The sequence below is a fragment of the Prunus dulcis genome, chromosome 6, assembly GCF_902201215.1.
Source record: "Prunus dulcis chromosome 6, ALMONDv2, whole genome shotgun sequence".
Lineage (NCBI taxonomy): Eukaryota > Viridiplantae > Streptophyta > Magnoliopsida > Rosales > Rosaceae > Prunus > Prunus dulcis.
In genome coordinates this window covers 5,810,792-5,834,411 of record NC_047655.1, presented here as the reverse complement: position 1 = coordinate 5,834,411, position 23,620 = coordinate 5,810,792, and the positions used below count along the sequence as shown (strand labels likewise).

The following is a 23,620-nucleotide window of genomic DNA, read 5'->3' as shown; positions in this document are numbered from 1 at the left end:
CTACTTTGATTTTCAAACAAAGCATCTTAATCCCCTGTTCTCTCTAATCGAATCGCATCCCTTTCGTTTCGAAAACTCCCAAATTCCCAAACCCTAACTTTTCTCTCACAACTCCAATGGCGCCCAAAGCTGAGAAGAAGCCCGCCGAGAAGAAGCCAGCGGAGGAGAAGAAGTCGACTGTGGCTGAGAAAGCCCCGGCCGAGAAGAAGCCCAAGGCCGGCAAGAAGCTCCCCAAGGAGGCCGGAGCCGCCGCCGGAGATAAGAAGAAGAAGAGATCGAAGAAGAGCGTAGAGACCTACAAGATCTATATCTTCAAGGTGCTGAAGCAGGTTCACCCTGATATTGGGATCTCCAGCAAGGCCATGGGCATCATGAACAGCTTCATCAACGACATCTTTGAGAAGCTCGCCCAGGAGTCTTCCAGGCTTGCAAGGTACAACAAGAAGCCGACCATTACTTCTCGGGAGATCCAGACTGCTGTGAGGCTTGTGCTTCCTGGTGAGCTCGCTAAGCACGCGGTGTCTGAAGGGACTAAGGCGGTGACCAAGTTTACAAGTTCTTGAAGTGTGGTGGGTTCTGCTCTGTTCCGGATATGTAGTTTTTCGATGTCAAGTGTTTAGATTAAGGGTTTAGTTTAGTAGATATGTAATTCACTATCAGTTCTTTCAACGAAATACTATGGTTTATATGATCTGAATTCTGTGCTCACATGGATTATACCTGGAATATTGTGATCTCAAATTTGAAATGAAAACCCATGTACTTAATGATGGTTTCTGTAACGTGAATTTGGTTCCAATGCCCATGTGCTGGAGTTGGGCGTGTAAATGATGTTGGATCTTTGTGCTCTAATGGTGTTTGAAACAATGCCCCTGGGTTGATGAAATTGGTTTGGGGCATTGCATTTGCCCCTATGTTTCTTGAATCAATGTCTTCATTTGCATGTAATTAGGTTTTAAAGTAACAATTGGTTGGTTCAAATTGGTTTTTGGTTGAATTTGAAAAGGAAAAACCTATATGATCTCGATGTGAAATCCCCCATATGGTGGTTTTAAACTTTGGGCGGGCAACTTTTTGCCTTGGTTTTAAACTTTGCAATTTCAATTGGCGCCCAAGCCATATTGTCCGCGGGGCAACTTTTTGCCTTGGTTTCGACATTACAGTTTCGATGGGCGCCATGCGTTGGTGCTGCCGAGGGAGGGCTTGGTCAAATGTATGACTTCTTAGTATAAAATATTTACAGGAAATGGGTTCTGTGGGTTTCACAAAGGCGTTAACATATATGTATACCAAATATTGTTTTTCTAAGCAAGATTGAAAACGACCATAAAGAAAAAAAAGAAAGATTGAAGCTCAACTTTCAATGATATTCCAAAATTGTATTTGTATTGTATTCTCCAACAGTGTCTGACCTTGATTGATGATTTTCTTCATGTCGAGCAAATGCCTCCCTCCAACATTCGCTGTCTGCTTTCTCAGGTGTAGGTACCCTATAAGACTGGTAACTACATGTACTCTTGCGTTCAGGGATAAACACAACATAAAAAACCTAATCATACATGCCCATAATCCTAAGTTGCACAACTTGCCAGTAGTGTATTGTCATAGAGGACACGTAACATGAACAGGACATGATACTTGCGCAGCCTACTTCGTCGTTCAACCTTTTGGATTTTGTTCTGGAACCTTGTTGCAGCACTTGTTTGTCTGTTCGTCAAAATGCAAATTAATGCCAGAGCCAGAACGTGGATCAGAGCAAAACTTTTGATATTAATGTGGATCTAAATTACATATAAATGAGAGAGAGAGAGAGAGAGAGAGAGAGAGAGAGAGAGAGAGAGAGAGAGACACACACACACACACACACACACACACACACACACACACCTGTTTCTTCATCAGAGTAGTGTGAGTCCCCATCCCCAAATATGTCATCAAACAAATCCGACTCCCTCCAATGCCCAAATGTCAATGTTCTCCTTGATAATGGTCCATTGGAGAGAAAGTATGTTCTTGGTATCATCTCAAATTCTGGCAAACGTCCAAAAACGACAGACGGAAAAGAAGGAACTGCGTTGTCGTCTTGTTGGGCAATCATAATCATCTTCTCTTGATCTTGGTGTTGCTCGTGTACAAGCTGGATGCCCCACTCATTCACTTGAAACAAAGATCTCATGAACATTGAAACTATGACTTGGTCACCACCTTTCAGTTCATTCCCCAAACTCCAATGGCTTAAGAATATCATGTCTTCTCCTAAATCCGGAAAGCCGATTAAGGACGGGTCATAGATCCACTTCATTCCCATGCTCTTATTATGGACTTTGGTGACTATTGGACTAATTTTGTCACAACTATAACCAGGATCTAAATCACCATCATTGACTGTATATACAGAGAAGATATTCAAGCCTCGAATCCTGAGGTTAGAACAAGGCACAGTAAAAGATATTGAACAAGAGCCTCTATTTTTATGGCTGAATTGTCCTGGCACCACATTCACAGGAAGAAACGTGCTGATTATACCATATTCATATAGTACCTAACATATGCATGCCATAGAAATCAAAACATTGGTCAAATCTTATGTTGCATGTGATATATATATGAGAGAGAGAGAGAGAGAGAGAGAGAGAGAGAGAGAGAGAGAGAGAGAGAGAGAGAGAGAATCACCTGGATGTGATACTTATAGACCTCATCAAATATGCTATTCCTGCTTGGGAATAACATTCAAATGGTAATTCCCTTGAATTTCAAGTTGCACAAACCCAAGAGTTTGATGGTTTCTGCATCACATCTGGCAATGGGTACGAACTTGTATAAGCATTCAATCTCAACTAGCTTGGGGTTATGCATGCTAAGCAATTCTATAGGTACGCACAAACTTGATTGAAACGTTATTCTTTCCAACAAACTGCAATCAACCACAAGGAAATTTGTTACTCTCAGTAGCCCTTTTAGTGTTTGGAGACTCTAGCACTGGGTAATAACGAGTCGAACAAGCCCCCTAAGACCTCGGACACCATGTGGTAGGCCACGAATTGGATTTTTGCTTAGGCCTAAGAATTCTAATGAGTGTAGGTGACCAAAATCCTTGGGAAAAGCCTCATCAGAAAGACTGCAACTCCTGATGCTTAAATGTGCTAAACAACGTGGTAAGAAAGACCACAAACTTTCTAAATTTCTCCCTATGCGTGGTTTGACCTCTCCAGTGGTAGTCATGAACACTTGACTTATTGGAATTTCGGCTACCTCTAGCACTTTTAGAGACTTCATCTTCCCCAATTCTGTCCAAAACTCATTGAGATTTGACATTTGAGCAGCCAGATAGAGGAAGTGTATCAAGTGACTGGAGATTAAAAAGATTCTTTGGAAGCTTCCTAATCTTTTTGCAACCTTTCAAATTCAAGTAAACTAGTCTATTTAGGTTTCCAATGGACTCATGGACATCAACCAAGCTCGAACAATCTTCAAGAACAAGACTTTCTAAATTGGGGACCAGCGAGAAGTTAGAGATTTCAGTAAGGCAATGGGAATGACCTAGATCAACGTTCTTCAAAGAGGGAAGGTACTGTGAAAGAAAAACAAAGAAAGAAGGTGTGGAGTTACATCTTATACAGGTAAAATTAATCATAAACCATCTTAAACAAAAGATAATGGATAAGTGTGGAGTAGCATACCTTTATTCCCTTAAACACCTGTCTCACGTTACTATGAGGCAGTTCTAGATAAACCAAGCGCTCTAAAGGAAGATCACTGGGTAGAGATTTCAAAGGAAATTCAAGCCAACACCTTAATCCTTTCGGAAATTCTTCATAGCATCCCTTAAATCGTACATGACTAAGATGGAGTAGTCTTAGTTTGGGCATCTTTGCAAATGCAGTAGTTTTAAAGACCATCTCATCTGAATCTCCCCAAGGAGTGTTTACCGAGTGCATATGCATATCCAAGCCAAGGCCTTCAATGGTTTCTGTACCCTAATAAAAAAAGAAACATTTGGATAAACAAGCAGCAATATATATAGGCCCCAAAAGGAAAAAATGCATGCATAAACATAAGAAGAGAATGATTCGTACACTCTTTTCTCTCAATACATTGAAGGAATCCGTATCATTCCATAATCTACTACACTTCTCAGGCTCCTTTGATCCTAGGTGAACAATTTCTCTTCCCATGTCACAGATCATTTGATGCATACTCACCTTCTGATTTTCATCAACTGTTACCAAGCATCTATCCAGAAGATTTTCAATGCCAACAATTATGAAGAAATCACATCCATCTAGTACCCTAACAATATAATCTTTTCTCTTTCCGACAAAGAAGCATGCAAGTGAAGGAATAAATTTTGGTCATCGGGGTTATCCTGTAAAGCATTGTAGCTTATTCTGAGTCTTTGGAGGATTTCATTATTTGGAATAGCTTTTAATTTCTCTAGTGCACTTTTCCATACATCTATAGTTCGTCCAAATAGAGAAGATCCTAAAACTTGAAGAGCTAATGGAAGTCCTTTGCATCGGTCTGCTATCATCTCTGAAAGTTTCATGTAATCTTCACATGGATGGGCTTGTCCAAAAGCATGCCAACTGAAGAGTTCCAGTGATTCATTGGCTTTCAGAGTTTCAACGTTGTAAACTTTGCAAGTAGAGAGTTCATGATCCCTTAGCAACCCTGCATACCTAGTTGTTATGATTATTTTACTACCTGGATAAAACCAATCTAGCATCCCAAATATTGCTTTTATTTGGTGCATATCATCCACATCATCGAGAACAAGAAGAACTCTTTTAGAGATTATGGCATCTCTAATCTTATTTATTCCCTCACTAACACCATGTATTTTCACTTCTCTTCCACTTAATATGATAAAGAAATTGAAGTTGTAGTTGCACTAAACCATTGGGTTGTCTTGAAGTTTCTCTGACATCTTCAAGGAAACAACTTCCTTCAAATTTTCTAAGTTTAAATTATAAACAAATTTCGCAATGGTAGTCTTTCCAATTCCGCCAATCCCATTAACTAAAATTATACCAACATTAGCTGATCAATCTTTTAACCATGAATTAATATATTTGACTCGAGAATCAATTCCAATCGGGTAGGATGCAACTATAGAGGGTGTGCGCATGCGACTTAGTTTTCGTCAACCACTTTAACAATTTGCTTGACAAACTTTGACTCGTACCTAAGAAATGCAATCAAAATGAAAAATAAGTAACATTTATAACATGTCATGATATCAAATAATTAAATTACAAAGTCTCATGCAAATAACATGTCAAAGTTTTCAAATAATGTACTAGGAACAATGGGATTATCAATACATGATATTGGGGATAGAAAAATAGCACATACTATTGAAAATTTAACTGATAGTGCAATACAATGTGTGTAAATGGGGAATCTAATGCCTACGGATCATTGAACTATAATTTGCTTTTGATCTCATTTAAAGTGATTGTCATCGTATCAGGCACCTTGACTTAATTATATATGTTGTAGAAGTTTTTCAAATTCAACTTTGAATTATTAATTAGCCTTTCATTCTTCCATCATAATGATAGAAGTATACTACTCTTTAGTCCTTTTAGACGTATTCAGTATTTTGGAGACACAGGAATATCAGCAGAGTTGATGAATTATAATATCTAATTCAAGATATATATAAAATAATTGAATAAAAAATGGAATAGTTGGAATGAAGTTACCCATTAGCTTGGTTTTGTAAGACCATCCCTGCTAGATCTGCAACTTCTCTTAGTGCTGCCCTCCATTGTTTGACCTTGTTCGGTGATTGCTGATTTTCTTCATGCCTAGCAAATGCTTCTCCAACACTTCATGTTTGGTGCCTCATGTGGGAAGGATCAACGTTGTAGAAGACTAGTAAGACTACATGGTCTGAGATCCTCTTCTGTTTGAGGATCAAGACAAGCTCGTCAAGGCACCATCTGGAAGATGGGTAGTCTTTTGAAAATACAATGACAGAACTTCGTGACTGTTGGATGGCTTTCTCAAATTCTGGCTTAATATTTCTCCTCTCTCAAGTTCTTCTTCATCTCGGAACGTGGGAAAGCCTTACTCCACAAAGGCTGTGTAGAGCTGGTCAGTAAAAGCCCTTCGAGTGTCTTCGCCTCTGAAACTCAAGAACACATTATAACAACATCGAGTGGGAGAAGAACTGGAAGAGGAGGCTTCTTGTTCCCCAAATCGAGCCATGATCACAGAAAATAGTAAATCATTTTTTAATTGCTGGTGTCTCTGAGTCTGAGTGGAATTTAAGGCTACATCTTGAGTTCCTACTTCGTATATGGCCAAGATACCGTGTAAAGAAGGAGGTGGTGAATGTATTGGTCAAGCAAATAAATTAAGGACAGTGTTGCCGCTTGTTTCTATGAGTCATAAATCACGCAATTGCAAAGGAAAATAAAAGACAAAAGCACAAATGGTAGCTGGTAAGAGTGGTCGTGGAGGGGCCAGTTTTGCCTTTCTTAGTGATAAGTTAAACAGAGAGCTGTCTTTTTCTTCCTTTGCATTTGGCAATATGAAAATCAAAGGCGATTAAAAATTAAAAATGAAGAATATATTTATTAATTGAAATTTTAAATTATATTTTTGGTGATACCATTTTCAATGCACGAGATATATAAAGGACTACAAAGAATATATATCATTAGATATAATTGCAAAAGTAAAAATAGTTATTAGGAATTGCCTACGTCTTCTTAAACATAAAACTTCTCTTTTTTGCTTCTATTTGAAGTGATTTGTGCTTTCTAAAGTTGACCTGTTAAACCTTGAATCACACCACCCAAGTAAGCACACCATAAGGTACTTAAAAATTAAAATATCATGATCAACTTGAAACACACTTTGATCTTTTTATAAACATATAATTTGAGTTCATGTAATTTCCCGCCAAAAACATGTACTGCACCACACTATACATCTAGAGTTTGAACAAACATACCTCAAAGGTGTTAGGGAGTCAGGCCGAATAAAAAACAATCTCTCTGGGACATTACGTCGAACAAGTTAAGGCCAGGAGGTTGAAACAGCACAAAGCACCACAGGTTGAACGGCAAGTTAACAACCTATCAACCTATCAACCTATCAACAGAAAGGAAAAAAGAACAACTTTGAGTTAATCACTAGACACTAAATAAAATAAAACTATTTGCTTATTTGAATTCTTTGTTCTGATAATGGAAAAGTGTTTGACATTACGTTGTGTATGGATACAAAGTCAAGCACAAGTAAAAAAAACATGGATGAGCTAGAGGGAGGAGCTCTGCTTGAGGAATGGAGCATCCCCCTTCAAAATTAGCCGCAATGACAGAGATTAAGGATGAAACCCCATTTTTTGGGGACGTCATCTGATGTTGGCAGGGGTTGATGACGGTGGCAGTGTACGAAATTATTTAATAGCTGTGGGCCCAATCTTTGTATAGGAAATGGGTGTCATCTCTTCTCATCTTTGTGTTGAATTGTTGTTTTTATATTTTTCATTTTAAATACGATTTTTTTTAAAAAGTTACAAAGGCATTTACGGAAATGTAATTGTGCACTAATAAAAAAGTATTTGTTACTCAAGTCAAAGTAATGGATTGAACCCAAGGAAGCACAAAAGTACTGTTTTGTCATAAAAAGAGCCAAACTTTAGGATAAAAATTTGCATATCCCCCCTATGACGTTAAATTAAATTGTGTCTGTCATGTGAAATTCTTATAATGTGTGACAAAATGTAATCGGTTTGAAATATCAGAACAATGCTATCTTATGATATACAAGTTATTCTCCAACTTCACAACACTGGCAGTTTCAGTAAAGGCCAAGTATAAGCTATTGGCCCCAAATTGTATTTTTTTTCCCCTCTTCCACCTTAAGTATAATGTTGTTAATGCTATATAAGACTTTTTTTTTACACAAAAAATGAATTAGCCCCACGATTAGAAGAACTTTTAGTGAATGTACATGTACAACAAAATAATTAGGCCAGGATTTGTTTGAGCATGGGGACGTTTCTTCAATCGAAGAATTTGACACATGGAATGTCTGATAATAAGCTCTTTTGAGAGCTTCAATGGTGCCGGAGAAGGAAGCGTTTCCATTTGAGAGGACCATGACAAGTTTTTTCTCGATTTACGTGCACGTGGTTCCAGGGTATAAGCTCAAGGTATCTAGCACCTCTCCCTTAATGGACGCCAAATACCCAGTCAGGTAGTACAAGGCATGTTAAATCATATAATTTTTTTGTCATGCATATGAACTTTGATACCTTGTCAGTCATGCATATGAACCTTGTTCTTTTTGTCCTTCTGGTTTCATATGTTTTTCTTTCATATTCCTTCTTTTTATACCAAATTACATCAGAAAATAAGCTCATCATAGCGTAAGGAAAAAGAAAGTGAGATTGAGAACCTGGCAGAGGAAAAAGAATGCCAAAGGCGACAGAACTCAACTACAACAAATTCATGGATAGCTTATGGCCTCTTCTCTCACGACTGAGTTCCAAAAAGGCAACTGCGTAAAACTACATTGTCGTATAGGACATCTACGGCCAACATGGAAAACACAAAGTATCTATTGTCCTCGGCGTCCCTCATTGTTGTTGCAAGCGGCAGTGCTTGTTCCTCTGTTGAAAATGCAGTTGGCAGAAGATTAGTCGACATAGAAGAGAGGAAAACTTTCGATAGATATACAAACCTGGATTCGCTCAACATAAACAAACACAATAAAACTTGTGTTGAATGAATATAAATGAGAGAGATGCATGCCCACCTTGTTGATCAGAGTCCCCAAATATGTCATTAAACAAAACCGAATCCCTCCAACGAGTAAACGTCAGTGCTCTCCTTGATTGTGGTCCATGCGACAGGAAGTACGTTCTTGACATCACCTCGAATTCTGGCGAACGTGCAAAAATGACACATGGAAAAGAAACTGGACACTCATAATCATCATTGCCATCGTCGTCATGTTGGGTCCTCATCATCCTGATATTCTCTTGATCTTGCTCGTGCACAACCTGGACGCCCCACTCCTTCAGCTGAAAGACAGATCTCATGAACATGGAAACTGTGACTTGGTCGCCACCTTTCAATAATTGATTCCCCATCTTCCAATGGCTTAAGAATATCATGTCTTCTCCAGGATCTGGAATGCCGAAGCATGATGGGTCATAGATCCACTTCATTCCCGTGCTTTTGTTGCTAACTTTGATTATTATTGGACTAATTATCTCACAACTGTAACCAGCATAAGAACCACTACCAGAACATGTATACATAGAGAAGACATTCAAGCCTCGAATCCTGAAAGTAGAAGTAGAAGAAGGCACACTAAAAGATATTGACCAAGACTTTCTACTTGTATAGCTGAAGTGGCCTGGCACCACATTCCCAGGAAGAAATGTGCTGAATATACCAGATTCATAAAGTCCCTATATATAGACATGTAAGCCAGTATTAGTCAAATAGCATCTTCCTTGTGATATTGTTGTGTGTGTGTGTCTATGTGTGTGTGTGTGTATATATATATATATATATGTATGTATGTATACGATAGAGAGAAAGAGAAGCACCTGGATGGGATACCTTCTGATCCAATCCAGCTTCGTACTCTCAACTGCACGGCACGACTCCACTGCGATCCTACATGGGAAGATCATCAAAACGGTTTCCATGGATTCCAAGTACTTGGACAAACCCAAAAGATCGAGCATTTCTACATCACAATTTCCAAGGGGTTCTAACTTGTACATGTATTCAATCTCAACTAACTTAGGGTTACTAATGCTAAGCACTTCAAACGGTGTGAATCCGAACAAACTTGATTGAAATGTTACTTTTTCCAACAATGCACAATCAAACACACCAAAATATCTTGCCCTTGGCAGCCCTACAAGCGTTTTGAGCCTCTTGCAATTTGAAAAAAGAAGTTGATCAAGTCGTGTAACACCTCGGATGCAATCTGGTAGGCCAGAGATTGGATTGTCGCTTAGATCTAATAGTTCTAATGAGGGTAGGTTACCAATATCTTTGGGAAAAGCCTCATCAGAAAGATTGCAACTCTTGAGCTTTAATTGTGTTAAACTACTTGGTAAAGAAGCCCAAAAAGTTTCTGGATTTCTCCTCAGGCATGATTTGACGTTTCCAGTGGTGGTCAGAGCTTGAGTTACCTTTAGCACTTTAAGAGATTCCATGTTCCTCAGCTCCTTCGGAAACTCATTTAGACTAGAGCATCCAGATACAATAAGTGTATCAACTGATTTTAGCATAAATAAATTCTTTGGAAGTTTCCTAATCTTTTTGCAATCTTTCATATTCAAGTAATTGAGTCTCTTTAGGTTTCCAATGGATTCATGAACATCAACCAAGCTCGCACAATCTTTAAGAATCAGTCTTTCTAAGTTGGGGGCCAGTGAGAAGTTACCGATTTCAGTAAGGCTATGGGAATGACTTAGATCAAGGGTCTTCAATGAGGGAAGGTGCTGTGGAAAAACAAAATGAAAGATTGTGTGAAGTTAAATCTGACAAATGCAAAATTAAACATAAAATTAACAAAAGAAAATGGATAAGCATGGAGTATGATGCATTTATTCCCACCAAGGATAGGATACCTTTCTTCCCTTCTTTAAAACTTGTCTCAAGTTTTTTTTCCGGTTAAAGACTTGTCTCAAGTTACTATGATGCATTTCAAGATAAACCAAGCACTCCAAAGGAATTTCACTAGGTAATGATTTCGATGGAAATTCAAGCCAACACAACCATCTTAATCCTTTTGGAAATTCCTCATAACATCCATTGAGTCGTAAATGACAAAGCTGAAGTAGTTCTAGTTTGGACATCCTTGAAAATGCGTTAGTTTCCAAGACTACCTCATTCGTATTGCCTGAAGGAGTGTTTACTGAGAGCATACGCATGTTCAAGGCAAGACCTTCAATTGTTTCTGTACCCTGAAAAAAAAAAAACAGTTGGATATAAGTAACCAGCAAGGATATGTGCATGTGCAAGAAAAATCGCATCTTGAGAGAAGAATCTTTCTTACACTCTTTTCCTTCAATACATCGAAAGAATCCTTATCACGCCATAATCTACTACGTTTTCCAGGTGCCTTTGATTCTAGCCGAACAATTTCTCTTCCCATGTCCCAAATCATTTGATGCATCTTCACGTTGTTTTCATCATCAATTGTTACCAAACATCTATTCACAAGATTTTCAATGCCAACAATTGTGAAGAAATTACATCCATCCAGTATTCTAACAACATAATCTTTCCCTTGTCCAACAAAAAAACATGCAATATGGAGGAATAAATTTTGGTCATCAGGGTTATCTTGTAAAGCGTCGTAGCTTATTCTGAGTTTTTTGATGATTTGATTATCTGGAATAGTTTTTAATTTCTCCAATGTACTTTCCCAAACATCTATACGTCGTCCTGATAGAGACGAACCCAAAACTTGAAGAGCTAACGGGAGTCCTCCGCATCGATCCTCTACCCTTTTCGACAGACTAATGTAACCCTCAATTGGGTGGTCCTGGCCAAACGCATGCCAGCTGAAGAGTTGTAATGATTCATCCACATCCAAAGTTTCAGCATCATAAACTTTGCTTTTAGCTACTTGATGACCCCTTAATAATCCTGCACACCTAGTTGTTATCATCATTTTACTTCCAGGGCAAAACCAATCTTGCATAAAAAATATTGCATCTATCTGGTCCATATGATCAACATCATCAAGAACAAGAAGAATTGTTTTAGAGATTATGGCATCTCTAATCTTTTTTATTCCCTCACTGACACTGTGTATTTTCACTTCTCTTCCACTCATAATGTGGTGAAGGAATTGTATCTGTAGGTGAACTAAACCATTGGGTTGGTTTGAAATTTCCCTGACATCTTCAAGAAAACAACTTCGTTCAAATCTTCTGAAGTTTATGTTGTAAGCAAATTTTGCAAGGGTTGTCTTTCCAATTCCCCCAACTCCATTAACTAAAAGTATTCCAACATCGGTTGATCCATCCTGTAACCATGAATTAATATTTTCAACTCGAGAATCAATTCCAATCGGGTAGGGTGCAATAGCGAAGGGCGTGCGACTGAGTTTGTTGTCAATCACTTTAACAATTTGCATGATAAACTTTGACTCGTACCTATCAATTGCAACAAGATTGAAAAATAAATCATGTTTAATTAATTAACATTTCATGCATGATTTCAAATAGTTAAATTACAAACTCTCACGCAAAGAACAAGCCAAAGTTATCAGATATGCTGAAACAATGGGACGAAAACTGAAAGAATTATATTGATATTAACACTAGTGTAATATGTGTGTGTGAAAATAATTATGTGAGCAGAGTTGATGAATTTTTTAAATAAGAAAAGCTTCAAATTATATATCTAAAAGTTAAACCCTACAGGACAGGAGTAGTGAATTGAACTTAAGTAAGAAATGAACAGCTAGTTTGAATGAAGTTACCCATCAGCGTGGTTTTGTAAGACCATCCCTGATAGATCTGCAACTTCTCTCAGTGCTGCACGCCATTGTTTGACCTTGTTCGTTGATAGCTGATTTTCTTCGTGCCTAGAAAATGCTTCTGCAACACATCCTGTCTGGTTCCTCACGTGGGAAGGATCAACGTCATAGAAGACAGGTAAAACTACGTGTTCCGAGATCCTCTTCTGCTCAAGGATGAAGACAAGCTCGTCAAGGCACCATCTGGACGACGAGTAGTCTTTTGAAAATACAATGACAGAACTACGTGACTGTTGGATGGCTTTCTTCAATTCTGGCTTAATATCTACTCCTCTCTCAAGTTCTTCATCATCCCGGAACGTGTTAAAGCCCTTCTCCACACAAGCGGTATAGAGATGGTCGCTAAAATTCTTTCGAGTGTCTTCGCCTCTGAAACTCAAGAACACGTCATAACAGCATGGAGAAGGAGAAGAAGTGGAAGAGGAGGCTTCTTGGTGCCTAAATCGAGCCATGATCACTGAAAATACTTTACCACTTCTTAATTGCTTGGTGTCTAAGCCTTGTTTACCCAAAATATAGATCTTGAGTTTCCTACTTCGGATATTGCAAAGATACCGTGTAAAGGAGGAGGTTGGTGAAGCAAATAAATTATAGATGTAGCCGCCCCTTTCTCTTAGTCATCCATCACTCAATTGCTAAGGAAATAAAAGAGACATCCCTTTTCTAGAAGCACCAATGGTAGCTGTTAAAAGTGGTAGTGGAGGGGCCAGATTATTTTGCCTTTCTTCTTTTGCATTTGGCAATATGAAAATTTAAGGGGATTAAAAATTGAAAAGGAAGAATATACTCATCACGGCAAGTTGGCAAACCTACTAACAAAAATAAGTTGATCAAGCCCCGTGAGACCTCGGATGCAATCTGGCAGGCCACAAATTAGATTGTTATCAAAATCTTTGGGAAAAGCTGTCATGCAAAAACACTCCAAGACGTTGTTGTTGATGGATTACGCAACTATCATATACAAGCCACACAAAGATAAAGCACAAAGCACACACAAAACCACAGAAGTAAACACACACACATAGAACACAAGAATTTATAGAGGTTTGGCGTTGTGCTTACGTCCTCTTGGTGATCCCCTAGAAATTCACTAGTTTGAAAGAACCCTTTTGGTTAAAATGAAGAACCCCCTTTGATCTCTCACAAACCCTAGCTCTCTTTTCTCTCACCACATTACAATAACCTAGCGCTAAAGTGCCTATTTATGTGTCATAGGGCTTTAGTACAATTATGGAAGGAATAGAAAACTTAAAGAAGGAATAGAAAACTTAAAGACTCCAAAACTAGGAGAAAAATCTATCTAGATTCGCTTGGGATTCATGCTAGAATTATATGTCCCGCTTGAGCACCACTCACGCCACTCGAGCGCCTGTTGTCCACTCGAGTATGCGTTATGCCGCTTGAGGAGGCGCTGGAGCGCCTGGGTCTAGGTGACAAGTACCGCTCTACCACTCGAGCGACAGAGCCCAGTTTCCTTCACTTCTTCTGCATCTTTAAGTGAGCCAAACATCAACAAAAGCATCATCATAAAGATTGCAACTTGTGAGCTTCAACTGTTTTAAACAAGGTGGTAAAAAAGCCCAAAAGTTTTCTAGATTTCTCCTTAGGCATGATTTGACTTCCCCAGTGGTCTCATGAGCACTTGAGTTATTGGAATTTCAGCAGATACAATAAGTGTATGGGTTTACTGTTGATTTACCCATTGAACTTGTATGATATTTTCAATTTGCACCCTCATTTTTTTTTTTTGAAAAATTAAGCACACGAACTAATTTTTATTGCCAATTACCCCCTATCCTTCTAAATCTCAACATTTCATCTAATTTGCAAATTGGTCATTTTATATGTTGAAATCATATAAAAAAATATTTTAATAAACAGAGGGCCACCTATTCATCTCTATTTTTAGTAATTAAATAATATTTTGGCCTTATTTAATTACTTTAATTAGTAAATTTAGTGAATAATTAATATTAAATATTTTAATTAAGTTCATAAAGTATATTACTTGATAAATAGTAATTAATTAAAAGGTATTTAAAAGGTATAGCCCCTCGAATATACCTTTAAATTATTGTATTTCCAGAGCATATACATTTAACATTTCTATGTATAGTAATTAAATAATATCTTAGCCTTATTTAATCACTTTCATTAGTAATTATTTTTAATTATTATTTCTTCAGTGAATAATTAATATTAAATATTTTAATTAACTTCATAAATTATATTACTTAATAAATAGTAATTAATTGAAAGGTAATTAAATAATATCTTAGCCTTATTTAATTACTTTCATTAGTAATTATATTTTAATTATTATTTCCTTAGTGAATCATTAGTATTAAAGATTTTAATGAAGTTCATAAATTATATAGGGTTTACACACGGAGTATACAAAATGATATTTTCCACTACTTGTAATGAGAAGCAAGATTGAAAACGGCCGAAAAAGAAAGAAAGAAACGCAAGATCCAAGCTCAATTTTCTGTCACTGAGATGATCTGTAATTTGCAACAAGATACTGAGTTATTTCTTCCATATTTTCAGTTGGGAAACTCCTAATAACAGCTTTACACAACAATGTGAAATGAGAGACAATGCAAATGTCCATGGTATCAACCAAGACTGGTATAACTACATGATCCAAGATACTCTTGCTTTCAAGAATCAAGACAAACCATAAACAACCAAAGCTGTCAAATTGGAATCTATAATCCATAAGCTGCGGAATTGGTCAGTACTATTACTATATTGACGTGGAGGATACGTACTATGAGCGGAGACAGCTTGCTTGTGACGGTTGTTGAGCAACCATCTTCTTAGTGATTCAACCGTTTGGATATTTTTTCTGCTCAGGACACCTTCTTGCGGCACATTTTTGTCTGTTAAAAATGCAAATTAATGACAGCTAGAATCCGTCTCCATAAAATGTGGACAAGAGCAACACTTTTGACATGATACGAATGTGGATCTATTCTTAAATGAGTGGAGTGGAGTGAGAAAGTATAAATGAGAGACACACCTGTTTCTTGATCGGAGTAGTTTGAGTCCCCATCCCCAAATATGTCATCAAACAAAACCGACTCCCCACAACGTCCAAATGTCCATATTCTCCTTGATATTGGTCCATTGGAGAGGAAGTATGTTCTTGGTATCATCTCGAATTCTTGCAAATGTCTTAAAACGACAGATGGAAAAGAAGGAACTGCATCGTCGTCGTCTTGGGCAATCATCTTCTCTTGATCTTGTTTGTATACAAGCTGGATGCCCCACTCATTTAATCGAAACAAGGATCTCATGAACATTGAAACTGTTACTTTGTCACCACCCTTCACTTCATTCCCCAAACTCCAATGGCTTAAGAATATCATGTCTTCTCCTAAATCTGGAAAGCCAAAGCACGATGGATCATAGATACGCTTCATTCCTGTGCTCTTATTATGGACCTTAGTCACTATTGGACTAAATTTGTTACAATTATAACCAGGATAAAAATCACCACCAAAGCTTGTGTACACAGAGAAGATGTTCAATCCTTGAATCCTGAGGTTAGAAGAAGGCACAGTAAATGATATTGAAGAGCCTCTACTTGTATGGCTGAACTGGCCTGGCACCACATTCCCAGGAAGAAACGTGCTGAATATACCATATTCATATAGTCCCTACATATATGCCACTTAAATAAAAACATTAGTCAAATCTTATGTTCCATGTGATGAGAGAGAGAGAGAGAGAGAGAGAGAGAGAGAGAGAGAGAGAGAGAGAGAGAGAGAGAGAATCACCTGGATAGGATACTTCCTGATCTTACAAAACTCCCAACTCCTACATGGGAATAACATTTGAATGGTGATTCCCTTGGATTTCAAGTTGCACAAACCTAAAAGCTTGATTGTTTCTGCATCACATCTTGCAATAGGTACAAAGTTGTACGGGTATTTGATCTCAACTAGCTTCGGGTTATACATGCTAAGATATTCTAAGGGTACGCACGAACTTGATTGAAATGTTGCTCTTTCCAACAACCTGCAACCAACCACAATGAAAGTTCTTACTCTCGGTAGCCCTTCAAGTGTTTGGAGCCTCTTGCAATTGGAACAGTTGAGTCGAACAAGCCCCCTAAGCCCACGGATGCATTGTGGTAGGCTACAAATTGGATTTTTGCTTAGATCTAAGAATTTTAATGAGGGTAGGTTACCAAAATCTTTGGGAAAAGCCTCATCAGAAAGATTGCAACTCAAGAGATTTAAATGTACTAAACCACGTGGTAAGAAAGACCACAAATTATTTGGAGTTCTCCCTACACTTGGGTTGACCTTTCCAGTGGTAGTCATGAACACTTGACTTATTGGAATTTTGGAAACATCTAGCACTTTTAAAGACTCCATCTTCCTCAACTCCGTCAAAAAAATGTTTGAGATTTGAGCAGCCAGATAGACTAAGTGTATCAAGTGATTGGAGCTTAAAAAGATTCTTTGGAAGCTTCCTAATCTTTCTGCAACCTTTCAAATTCAAGCAAACAAGATTCTTTAGGTTTACAATGGACTCATGGACATCAACCAAGCTCGTACAATCTTCAAGAACAAGTCTTTCTAAATTGGGGACCAGTAAGAAGCTAGAGATTTCAGTAAGGCTATGGGAATGACTTAGATCAACGGTCTTCAAAGAGCGAAGGTACTGTAAATGAAAAAGAAAGAAAGAAAGTGTGGAGTTAAGTCTTATGCATGTAAAATTAATCATAAACCACATTTAACAAAAGACAATGGACAAGTGTGGAGTAGCATACCTTGATTCCCTTAAAGACTTGGCTCAATTTACTGTTAGGCATTTCAAGATAAACCAAGCACTCCAAAGGAAAATCACTGGGTATAGATTTCAAAGGAAATTCAAGCCAACACAACCATCTTAATCCTTTCGGAAATTCTTCAATGCAACCCTTGAATCGAACGTGACTAAGATGGAGTAGTTTAAGTTTGGACATCCTTGCAAATGCACTAGTTTCCAAGACTTCCTCATCTGAGTTTCCCCAAGGAGTGTTTAACGAGTGCATATGCATATCCAAGGCAAGGCCTTCAATGGTTTCTGTACCCTAATAAAAATTCAAAAAAAAAGAAAGAAAAAAGAAGAAGAAACATTTGGATAAGCAAGCAACAAGGATATATAGGCCACCCGTAAAAAATGCCTGCACATACATAAGAGGAGAATGATACTTACACTCTTTTCTCTCAATACATTGAAGGAATCTTTATCATTCCACAATCTACTACGATTTGCAGGCTCCTTGGATTCTAGGCGAACAATTTCTCTTCCATATCACATATCATTTGATGCATACTCACTTTCTCATCTTGATCAACTGTTACCAAGCATCTATCCATAAGATTTTCAATGCCAACAACTGTGAAGAAATCACATCCGTCTAGTATTCTAACAATATAATCTTTTCTCTCCCCAACAAAGAAACATGCAATGTGAAGGAATAAATTTTGGTCATCGGGATTATCCTGTAAAGCATCATAGCTTATTCTGAGTCTTTGTAGGATTTCATTATTTGGAATAGCTTTTAATTTCTCCAGTGCACTTTTCCACACATCTATAGGTCGTCCTGATAGAGAAGAACCCAAAATTTGAAGAGCTAATGGAAGTCCTCCGCATCAGTCTGCTACCATTTCTGAAAGTTTCATCCAATCTTCACGTGGATGGGCTTGTCGAAAAGCATGCCAACTGAAGAGTTGCAGTGATTCATTGGCATTCAGAGTTTCAACATTGTAAACTGTACAATTAGAGAGTTCATGATCCCTCAACAACCCTGCACACCTAGTTGTTATCATTATTTTACTTCCTGGACAAAACCAATCTTGCATAGAAAATATTGCACCTATTTGCTTCATATGATCGACATCATCAAGAACAAGAAGAACTGTTTTAGAGATTATGGCATCTCTAATCTTTTTATTTCCCTCACCGACACTATGTATTTTCACTTCTCTTCCACTCATAATATGGTGAAGGAATTGTCTTTGCAGTAGAACTAAACCATTGGGCTGTTTTGAAGTTTCCCTGACATCTTCAAGGAAACAGCGCCGTTCAAATCCTCTGTAGTTTGAATTGTAAGCAAATTTCGCAATGGTTGTCTTTCCAATTCCCCCAACCCCATTAATTAAAAGTATACGAACATCGGTTGATCCATCCTGTAACCATGAATTAATAAATTCAACTCGAGAATCCATTCCAGTCGGGTAGGGTGCAACAGTAAAGGGTGTGCGCATGCGACTTAGTTTGTCGTCAATCACTTTAATAATTTGGTTGACAAACTTTGACTCGTACCTAATAATTGCAATTAAAAATGAAAAATAAATAACATTTAAATAACATGTCATGATATCAAATACTTAAAAAGTACAGTCTCATTCACCCATTAGCTTAGTTTTTAAGACCACCCCTGATAAGAAAAGCTATAGCTAGTTAAAGTTATCAAAAAAATCAAAGAGGCAGTTGGAATGAAGTTACCCATTAGCTTGATTTTTTAAGACCATCACTGATAGATCTGCAACTTCTCTAAGTGCTACCTTCCATTGTTTGATCTTGTGGGGTGATTGCTAATTTTCTTCGTGCCTAGAAAATGCTTCTCCAACCCTTCCTGTCTGGTTCCTCAAGTGGGAAGGATCGACGTCGTAGAAGACTGGTAAAACTACATGTTCTGAGGAGATCCTCTTGTGTTCGAGGATGAAGACAAGCTCGTCAAGGAACCATCCGGAAGACGCGTAGTCTTTTGAAAAAACAATGACTGAGCTTCGCGACTGTTGGATGGCTTTCTGCAATTCTGGCTTTATACCTTCTCCCCTCTCAACTTCTTCTTTGTCTCGGAACGTGGGAAAGCCTTTCTCCACAAAGGCTGCGTAGAGATGGTCTGTGAAAGTCTTTCGAGTGTCTTTGCCCCTGAAACTCAAGAACACGTCATAACGACATCGACAAGGAGAAGAATTGGAAGAGGAGGGTTTTTGGTGCCTAAACCGAGCCACGATCACCAATAACGGGTTTAGGATTTTTTTACAGGGGTGTGCAAAAAAATTTTTTTTGACACCTATGTGATTCAGATTACGGTCGGGTCCTCCACCAAAACACCCACAAGCTCAAGCTGGTCAAACCACCTATTCAACATCAGCACATAATATCTTCACAACATAAAACCACCATCAATGCGTAACACAGAGAAACGCATGGAAAAAGAAGAGAGAAACAAAGATTTAATAAAACAAAAGAGAAACAAATAGAGAAGACATAAGAAAAGAAAGACAAAAGAAAAATGGCGGAGAGAAAGAAGAAGAACAAGAAAAGAGAAAGAACAAAGAAAAAGAAGAGAGAGGAAAGAGAAAAGAAAGAAGAAAAGGGGCGAAGGAATTAAAGAAGAAAGAGAAAGAAAATAAGAAAAGCTCGTCTAGGCACCATCTGGAAGACGCATAGTCTTTGAAATTTTTTTGAAATTTGGATGGCTTTCTCAAATTCTGGCTTAATATCTTCTCCTCTCTCAAGTTCTTCTTCATCTCTGAACGTGGGAAGCCTTTGTCCACAAAGGCTGTGTCGCCTTCGTCCACAAAGGCTGTCTTCACCTCTGAAACTCAAGAACACGTGGTAACGACATCGAGAGGGAGAAGAATTGGAAGAGGAAGCATAATCTTGATGACCTCTAGAAAGAGCCATGATCACACGAAAATTGCTCTGAGCTAGCTAAGCTAGGCCAAGAAACAGGGAAAATATCTAAACACTGAGAAATTAATATTAATTTTTATTAGAATGGAAATTAATAAAGACCATTGGGTTATTATAATGGCCCATCTTAAAATGGGGGCCGACAACTCTTCATACATGTCTGGAACCCTATCAGACATGATCTCATTAACTTCCAAGAAAATTACCAATTAGCTTTTCCAATGTAGGAAAATTTACAAATTGGGACAATGATTCAGAAAGGATGGATCAGATGAGAGGTAGAGTAGAGGGTACAATACAACTAATCAGCTGGCTTCCTTCCTCTTCCTCCCAAGTACAGAAGCTCTCTCGAATCGGGGGCCGCCTATCCGCCACTTCTTAAAGGCCGCCATTGACGACTGAGCTGCCTCATACACTAGAAACAAGTGTATAACCATTTGAGTCAACATTCATATAGAAGAAGTTTGAGAGACAGTGATGAAAGATATGATAAAACATGTAGGGGGATATAAATCTTACGATTGGTTTCTTCTTTTGTTAAGTACGACAGCAATTTTGAATGTGCTGTAAATGCTGCGTTATGTGCCTTGGCCAGGATTTTCTGATACCTGGTCCTAAATGCAGATAATAGGAATGATCCCATGTCTCTATCACCAACCCTATCCATCCAAATGATTCAAACAAAATAAAGAAAAAAACTAGTTAGAATCAGTTTGTCTGGCCACAAATAGTACATGTGAACAGCACAGATTGTTCAGTGTCCAATTTACCACCCAAAACAAGAACAGAAAACAAATCATCCAGTTGTATTTCTTTGGATTCAGACAAGAAGCATCAGTCAACAATAAATACCCTCCTACCAGATCATAAACCGCACTAGGCCAAGTCTACAAAGTGAAGGTCCAAATGTTAAACCAAGAGTGCCAAGCCAATCAATAAATGTCCAATTCTCAACGTTATACATATTGGATTTTCTTTTTCTATTTTCGCTTTTGGCGTTTTTCTCATTTACTTTCGTGTCAGATATACACATTAATCTATTGTATAGACCTGGCTTTCATAGGAGAAACTCAGGGTTTTATATCCCTTGACCAGAATTTTCAATAGCATGAACATATGATGTTGGAGAAATTGAACTACTTTAGGGATAGTTTTCATTTTCAAATTGACAAAGAACAAGATCATGACAATTCACAGTGAAAACAGTTCATCCAGAATGGGAGTCTTGTCATATACCATTTTCTCAACCCTCTACCACACTAGGGTTCATTTATATGAAATATCCACCTATTAAAAGATAATTCAAAGAAAGCATAAAAAGAACACACTGATGATGTTATGTATACAAGAAATGGGTAGGAGAGAGACTCACAGCGGTGCTATCTTGCATCCAAATTCATAGAAGTATAGACATCGAGATCTTAAATCCACAGATGCACCATCAGCCCCAAGTTCCAGTTTTGTTCTGACAAAGGAAGAAATCTACAAGAGTTAAATATGTAATACCAATCACTAAATTTGAACTTTGAACTTGAATCACATAAGCCACTCTTCATGCCTTCCCCAAAATCTAATACATGCCTGGGGGCTGGCAGCAACTATGTTTGATCAGTACCAACTAATAAATTCAATGATATGACAAACGCAGAGAAGAAATGTCTGGACATCAGATTTCAAAAACAGAAATAACTGAAAATCAATGACCACTTGCCAGAATGAATCTCCCTGCAACTCAGCCCTAAAAAATGGCCATAAATTATTTTTAAATAAACCTATACAGATCATTACCTTTGATTGAAACATGCAGGAACCTTCATCTTTGCTAATTTTCTGAGGTGTAACTCATGGGCAAGCCAGTAAGGCAGTTCTACCTTTGAACCGGGTTCAACCTGAAATACAGGGCCAAGAAGATACAAGAAAATATCTCCTTTGAATAAAAACCATGCACTCCAAATCCACTCTGGTCACTTACACAATGGGTCTCAGCACTAGGATCAATATCAACCCCATTTACTGCTTGCTGGAAAACAACTGGGACACGCTGCTTGGAAACAGCTAACATGTTTAAAATACAGAATTAAAATGACTAAGTAAATAAAGCAAATGGAGTTTAGATTTCGAGGATACAAAGAGACAGGAATTAACCTGTTCCTCCACAAGAATATCATCAATGTCATAGTAACTTGCCATTTTCAGAAAAGATCCCACTTTCCGTACAATGCTCCCTCCCTTCTCCTGGACAGACTCCTGCAGCAACGGATCCATGAGCCACCAAAACCCAAAATGACATACAGAATATAAGGCTAAAATTTTGACATTGAAGTTTAATAAAAGGTATTTGAACCAGTCTAAATTGCTTAGGATTTCCCATGTTTATGTGCCATGGTTGCATTTGAAAACCCAAATTTGGGTTTACGATGTGTAATTGAATTCTATAGAGATATCGAACCAACGGATTCAAGATTTCTTGTTTATGCAATTCAAACTGAAAGGATACCAAATATCAACAAGTTATGAACTCTATGAAGCATTTTGACAAACAAGTTGCAGGCAAGAAGCAGACCTTATTGATTTCATAGAAGAAGCATACATAATTCTTTTCTTTCTTTCTCTGGCCGAGTATAGTGTAAAGACTAAAAACTCAGAAAAAGATATAAAACCCCACAAATACCCAATTGGTAAAACATACATATCGAACTAATCCTAACTTTAAAAGCAAGAATCAGATCAAGCCGACCATGAATCTACTCATCACATAGCTAGCCAAAATATGGAACTAAAATTCTCTAAAATCCAATCTGAAATGACGATATAGAGTTTAAACTAATTATATCGAAGTTCAGAATGACCTGAGTTCTTGTTTCCCTTTTTCTTTTTTGAGGGTGAAATCTGTTGCCGACGAGAGAGATTTAACTAAAACGGAGGGAAGAAGACGATCCAAAAATGAAATGAAATGAAAAGGAGGGAAACTCAAAAATATTGGAAGAGGGGGTATTCGTGTGTAACGCAGTGTACCATTTTTGCAAAAAGTTTACGAATCAGACACCGATTAACTTAACTGAGCACGTGTCTAGTTACGAAGACCTTATGGTTTCTTTATTGATTTATTTATTATTATTTTGGTTTATGAATTGAATTCTGCATATTAATATAGACAATATTTGTTTCATTTTGAATCATAGAAAAATGATAGTATGTGTTCCCAAAGGGTTGTTTTTTGTTTTTGTTTTACTATCCATTATTGTAATCTGTCTACAATTTGCATTCGATGTGATTCTCAATGATTTAGCATGTTTACGTACTATGAACGGTGAAATCATGAATCGAGGAATTTAAGAATAAGGGAATAAAAAATTGGAATCGGATCAAC

At 37.7% G+C, this 23,620-nt stretch overlaps 4 protein-coding genes across 10 annotated transcripts; 1 reads left to right on the top strand and 3 right to left on the bottom strand.

Moving 5' to 3' along the window:
• Positions 1-3: 3 nt before the first annotated feature.
• Positions 4-828, top strand: LOC117629959 (probable histone H2B.1). The gene has a single exon (XM_034362646.1). It carries the CDS (start codon positions 117-119, stop codon positions 561-563), a length of 447 nt encoding a protein of 148 aa, XP_034218537.1. The 5' UTR covers positions 4-116; the 3' UTR covers positions 564-828.
• Positions 829-1,258: 430 nt separating this feature from the next.
• LOC117629957 lies at positions 1,259-7,369 on the bottom strand. Of its 5 annotated transcripts, none has more exons than XM_034362638.1 (8): positions 7,225-7,369; positions 6,968-7,099; positions 5,709-6,133; positions 4,077-5,185; positions 3,681-3,977; positions 2,674-3,571; positions 1,888-2,542; positions 1,259-1,707 (listed from the first exon to the last, which is right to left on the bottom strand). In XM_034362638.1, exons 6-8 carry the CDS (start codon positions 2,728-2,730, stop codon positions 1,550-1,552), a joined length of 870 nt encoding a protein of 289 aa, XP_034218529.1. In that variant the 5' UTR covers positions 2,731-3,571; positions 3,681-3,977; positions 4,077-5,185; positions 5,709-6,133; positions 6,968-7,099; positions 7,225-7,369; the 3' UTR covers positions 1,259-1,549. The 5 variants fall into 5 exon arrangements, with proteins under 5 accessions (XP_034218529.1, XP_034218531.1, XP_034218533.1 ...); XM_034362640.1 differs by having other exon boundaries at positions 1,420-1,707; positions 2,674-2,914; XM_034362642.1 differs by having other exon boundaries at positions 1,420-1,707; positions 2,674-2,797.
• Positions 7,370-15,052: 7,683 nt separating this feature from the next.
• On the bottom strand, positions 15,053-17,842 carry LOC117629955. Its single transcript, XM_034362635.1, has 5 exons — positions 17,755-17,842; positions 17,327-17,622; positions 16,326-17,217; positions 15,566-16,205; positions 15,053-15,425 (listed from the first exon to the last, which is right to left on the bottom strand). Exons 3-5 carry the CDS (start codon positions 16,926-16,928, stop codon positions 15,211-15,213), a joined length of 1,458 nt encoding a protein of 485 aa, XP_034218526.1. The 5' UTR covers positions 16,929-17,217; positions 17,327-17,622; positions 17,755-17,842; the 3' UTR covers positions 15,053-15,210.
• An 840-nt stretch (positions 17,843-18,682) lies between these two features.
• On the bottom strand, positions 18,683-23,204 carry LOC117629958 (DNA replication complex GINS protein PSF3-like). 3 transcript variants are annotated; one of them, XM_034362644.1, is made up of 8 exons: positions 23,100-23,204; positions 22,396-22,497; positions 22,223-22,291; positions 22,039-22,139; positions 21,623-21,715; positions 20,770-20,909; positions 20,550-20,665; positions 18,683-19,691 (listed from the first exon to the last, which is right to left on the bottom strand). In XM_034362644.1, the coding sequence occupies exons 2-7, from the start codon at positions 22,438-22,440 to the stop codon at positions 20,556-20,558; spliced, it is 558 nt and encodes a 185-aa protein (XP_034218535.1). In that variant the 5' UTR covers positions 22,441-22,497; positions 23,100-23,204; the 3' UTR covers positions 18,683-19,691; positions 20,550-20,555. The 3 variants fall into 3 exon arrangements, with proteins under 3 accessions (XP_034218535.1, XP_034218534.1, XP_034218536.1); XM_034362643.1 differs by lacking the exon at positions 18,683-19,691 and having other exon boundaries at positions 20,300-20,665; XM_034362645.1 differs by lacking the exons at positions 18,683-19,691; positions 23,100-23,204 and adding an exon at positions 22,814-23,033 and having other exon boundaries at positions 20,300-20,665.
• Between the last annotated feature and the right edge of the window lie 416 nt (positions 23,205-23,620).

Coding starts and splice junctions, on each gene's coding strand:
- LOC117629959 (XM_034362646.1), top strand. CDS start 117: ATGGCGCCCAAAGCTGAGAAGAAGCCCGCCGAGAAGAAGCCAGCGGAG.
- LOC117629957 (XM_034362638.1), bottom strand. CDS start 2,730: ATGTTATTCCCAAGCAGGAATAGCATATTTGATGAGGTCTATAAGTAT. Junction 2,543..2,673: donor TCTATAAGTATCACATCCAG/GTGATTCTCTCT, acceptor TGCATATGTTAG/GTACTATATGAATATGGTAT. Junction 1,708..1,887: donor CTACTCTGATGAAGAAACAG/GTGTGTGTGTGT, acceptor TTTGACGAACAG/ACAAACAAGTGCTGCAACAA.
- LOC117629955 (XM_034362635.1), bottom strand. CDS start 16,928: ATGGAGTCTTTAAAAGTGCTAGATGTTTCCAAAATTCCAATAAGTCAA. Junction 16,206..16,325: donor TCAGGAAGTATCCTATCCAG/GTGATTCTCTCT, acceptor GCATATATGTAG/GGACTATATGAATATGGTAT. Junction 15,426..15,565: donor CTACTCCGATCAAGAAACAG/GTGTGTCTCTCA, acceptor CATTTTTAACAG/ACAAAAATGTGCCGCAAGAA.
- LOC117629958 (XM_034362644.1), bottom strand. CDS start 22,440: ATGGCAAGTTACTATGACATTGATGATATTCTTGTGGAGGAACAG. Junction 21,716..22,038: donor CCTGCATGTTTCAATCAAAG/GTAATGATCTGT, acceptor TTCCTTTGTCAG/AACAAAACTGGAACTTGGGG. Junction 20,666..20,769: donor AACAAAAGAAGAAACCAATC/GTAAGATTTATA, acceptor ACTTGTTTCTAG/TGTATGAGGCAGCTCAGTCG.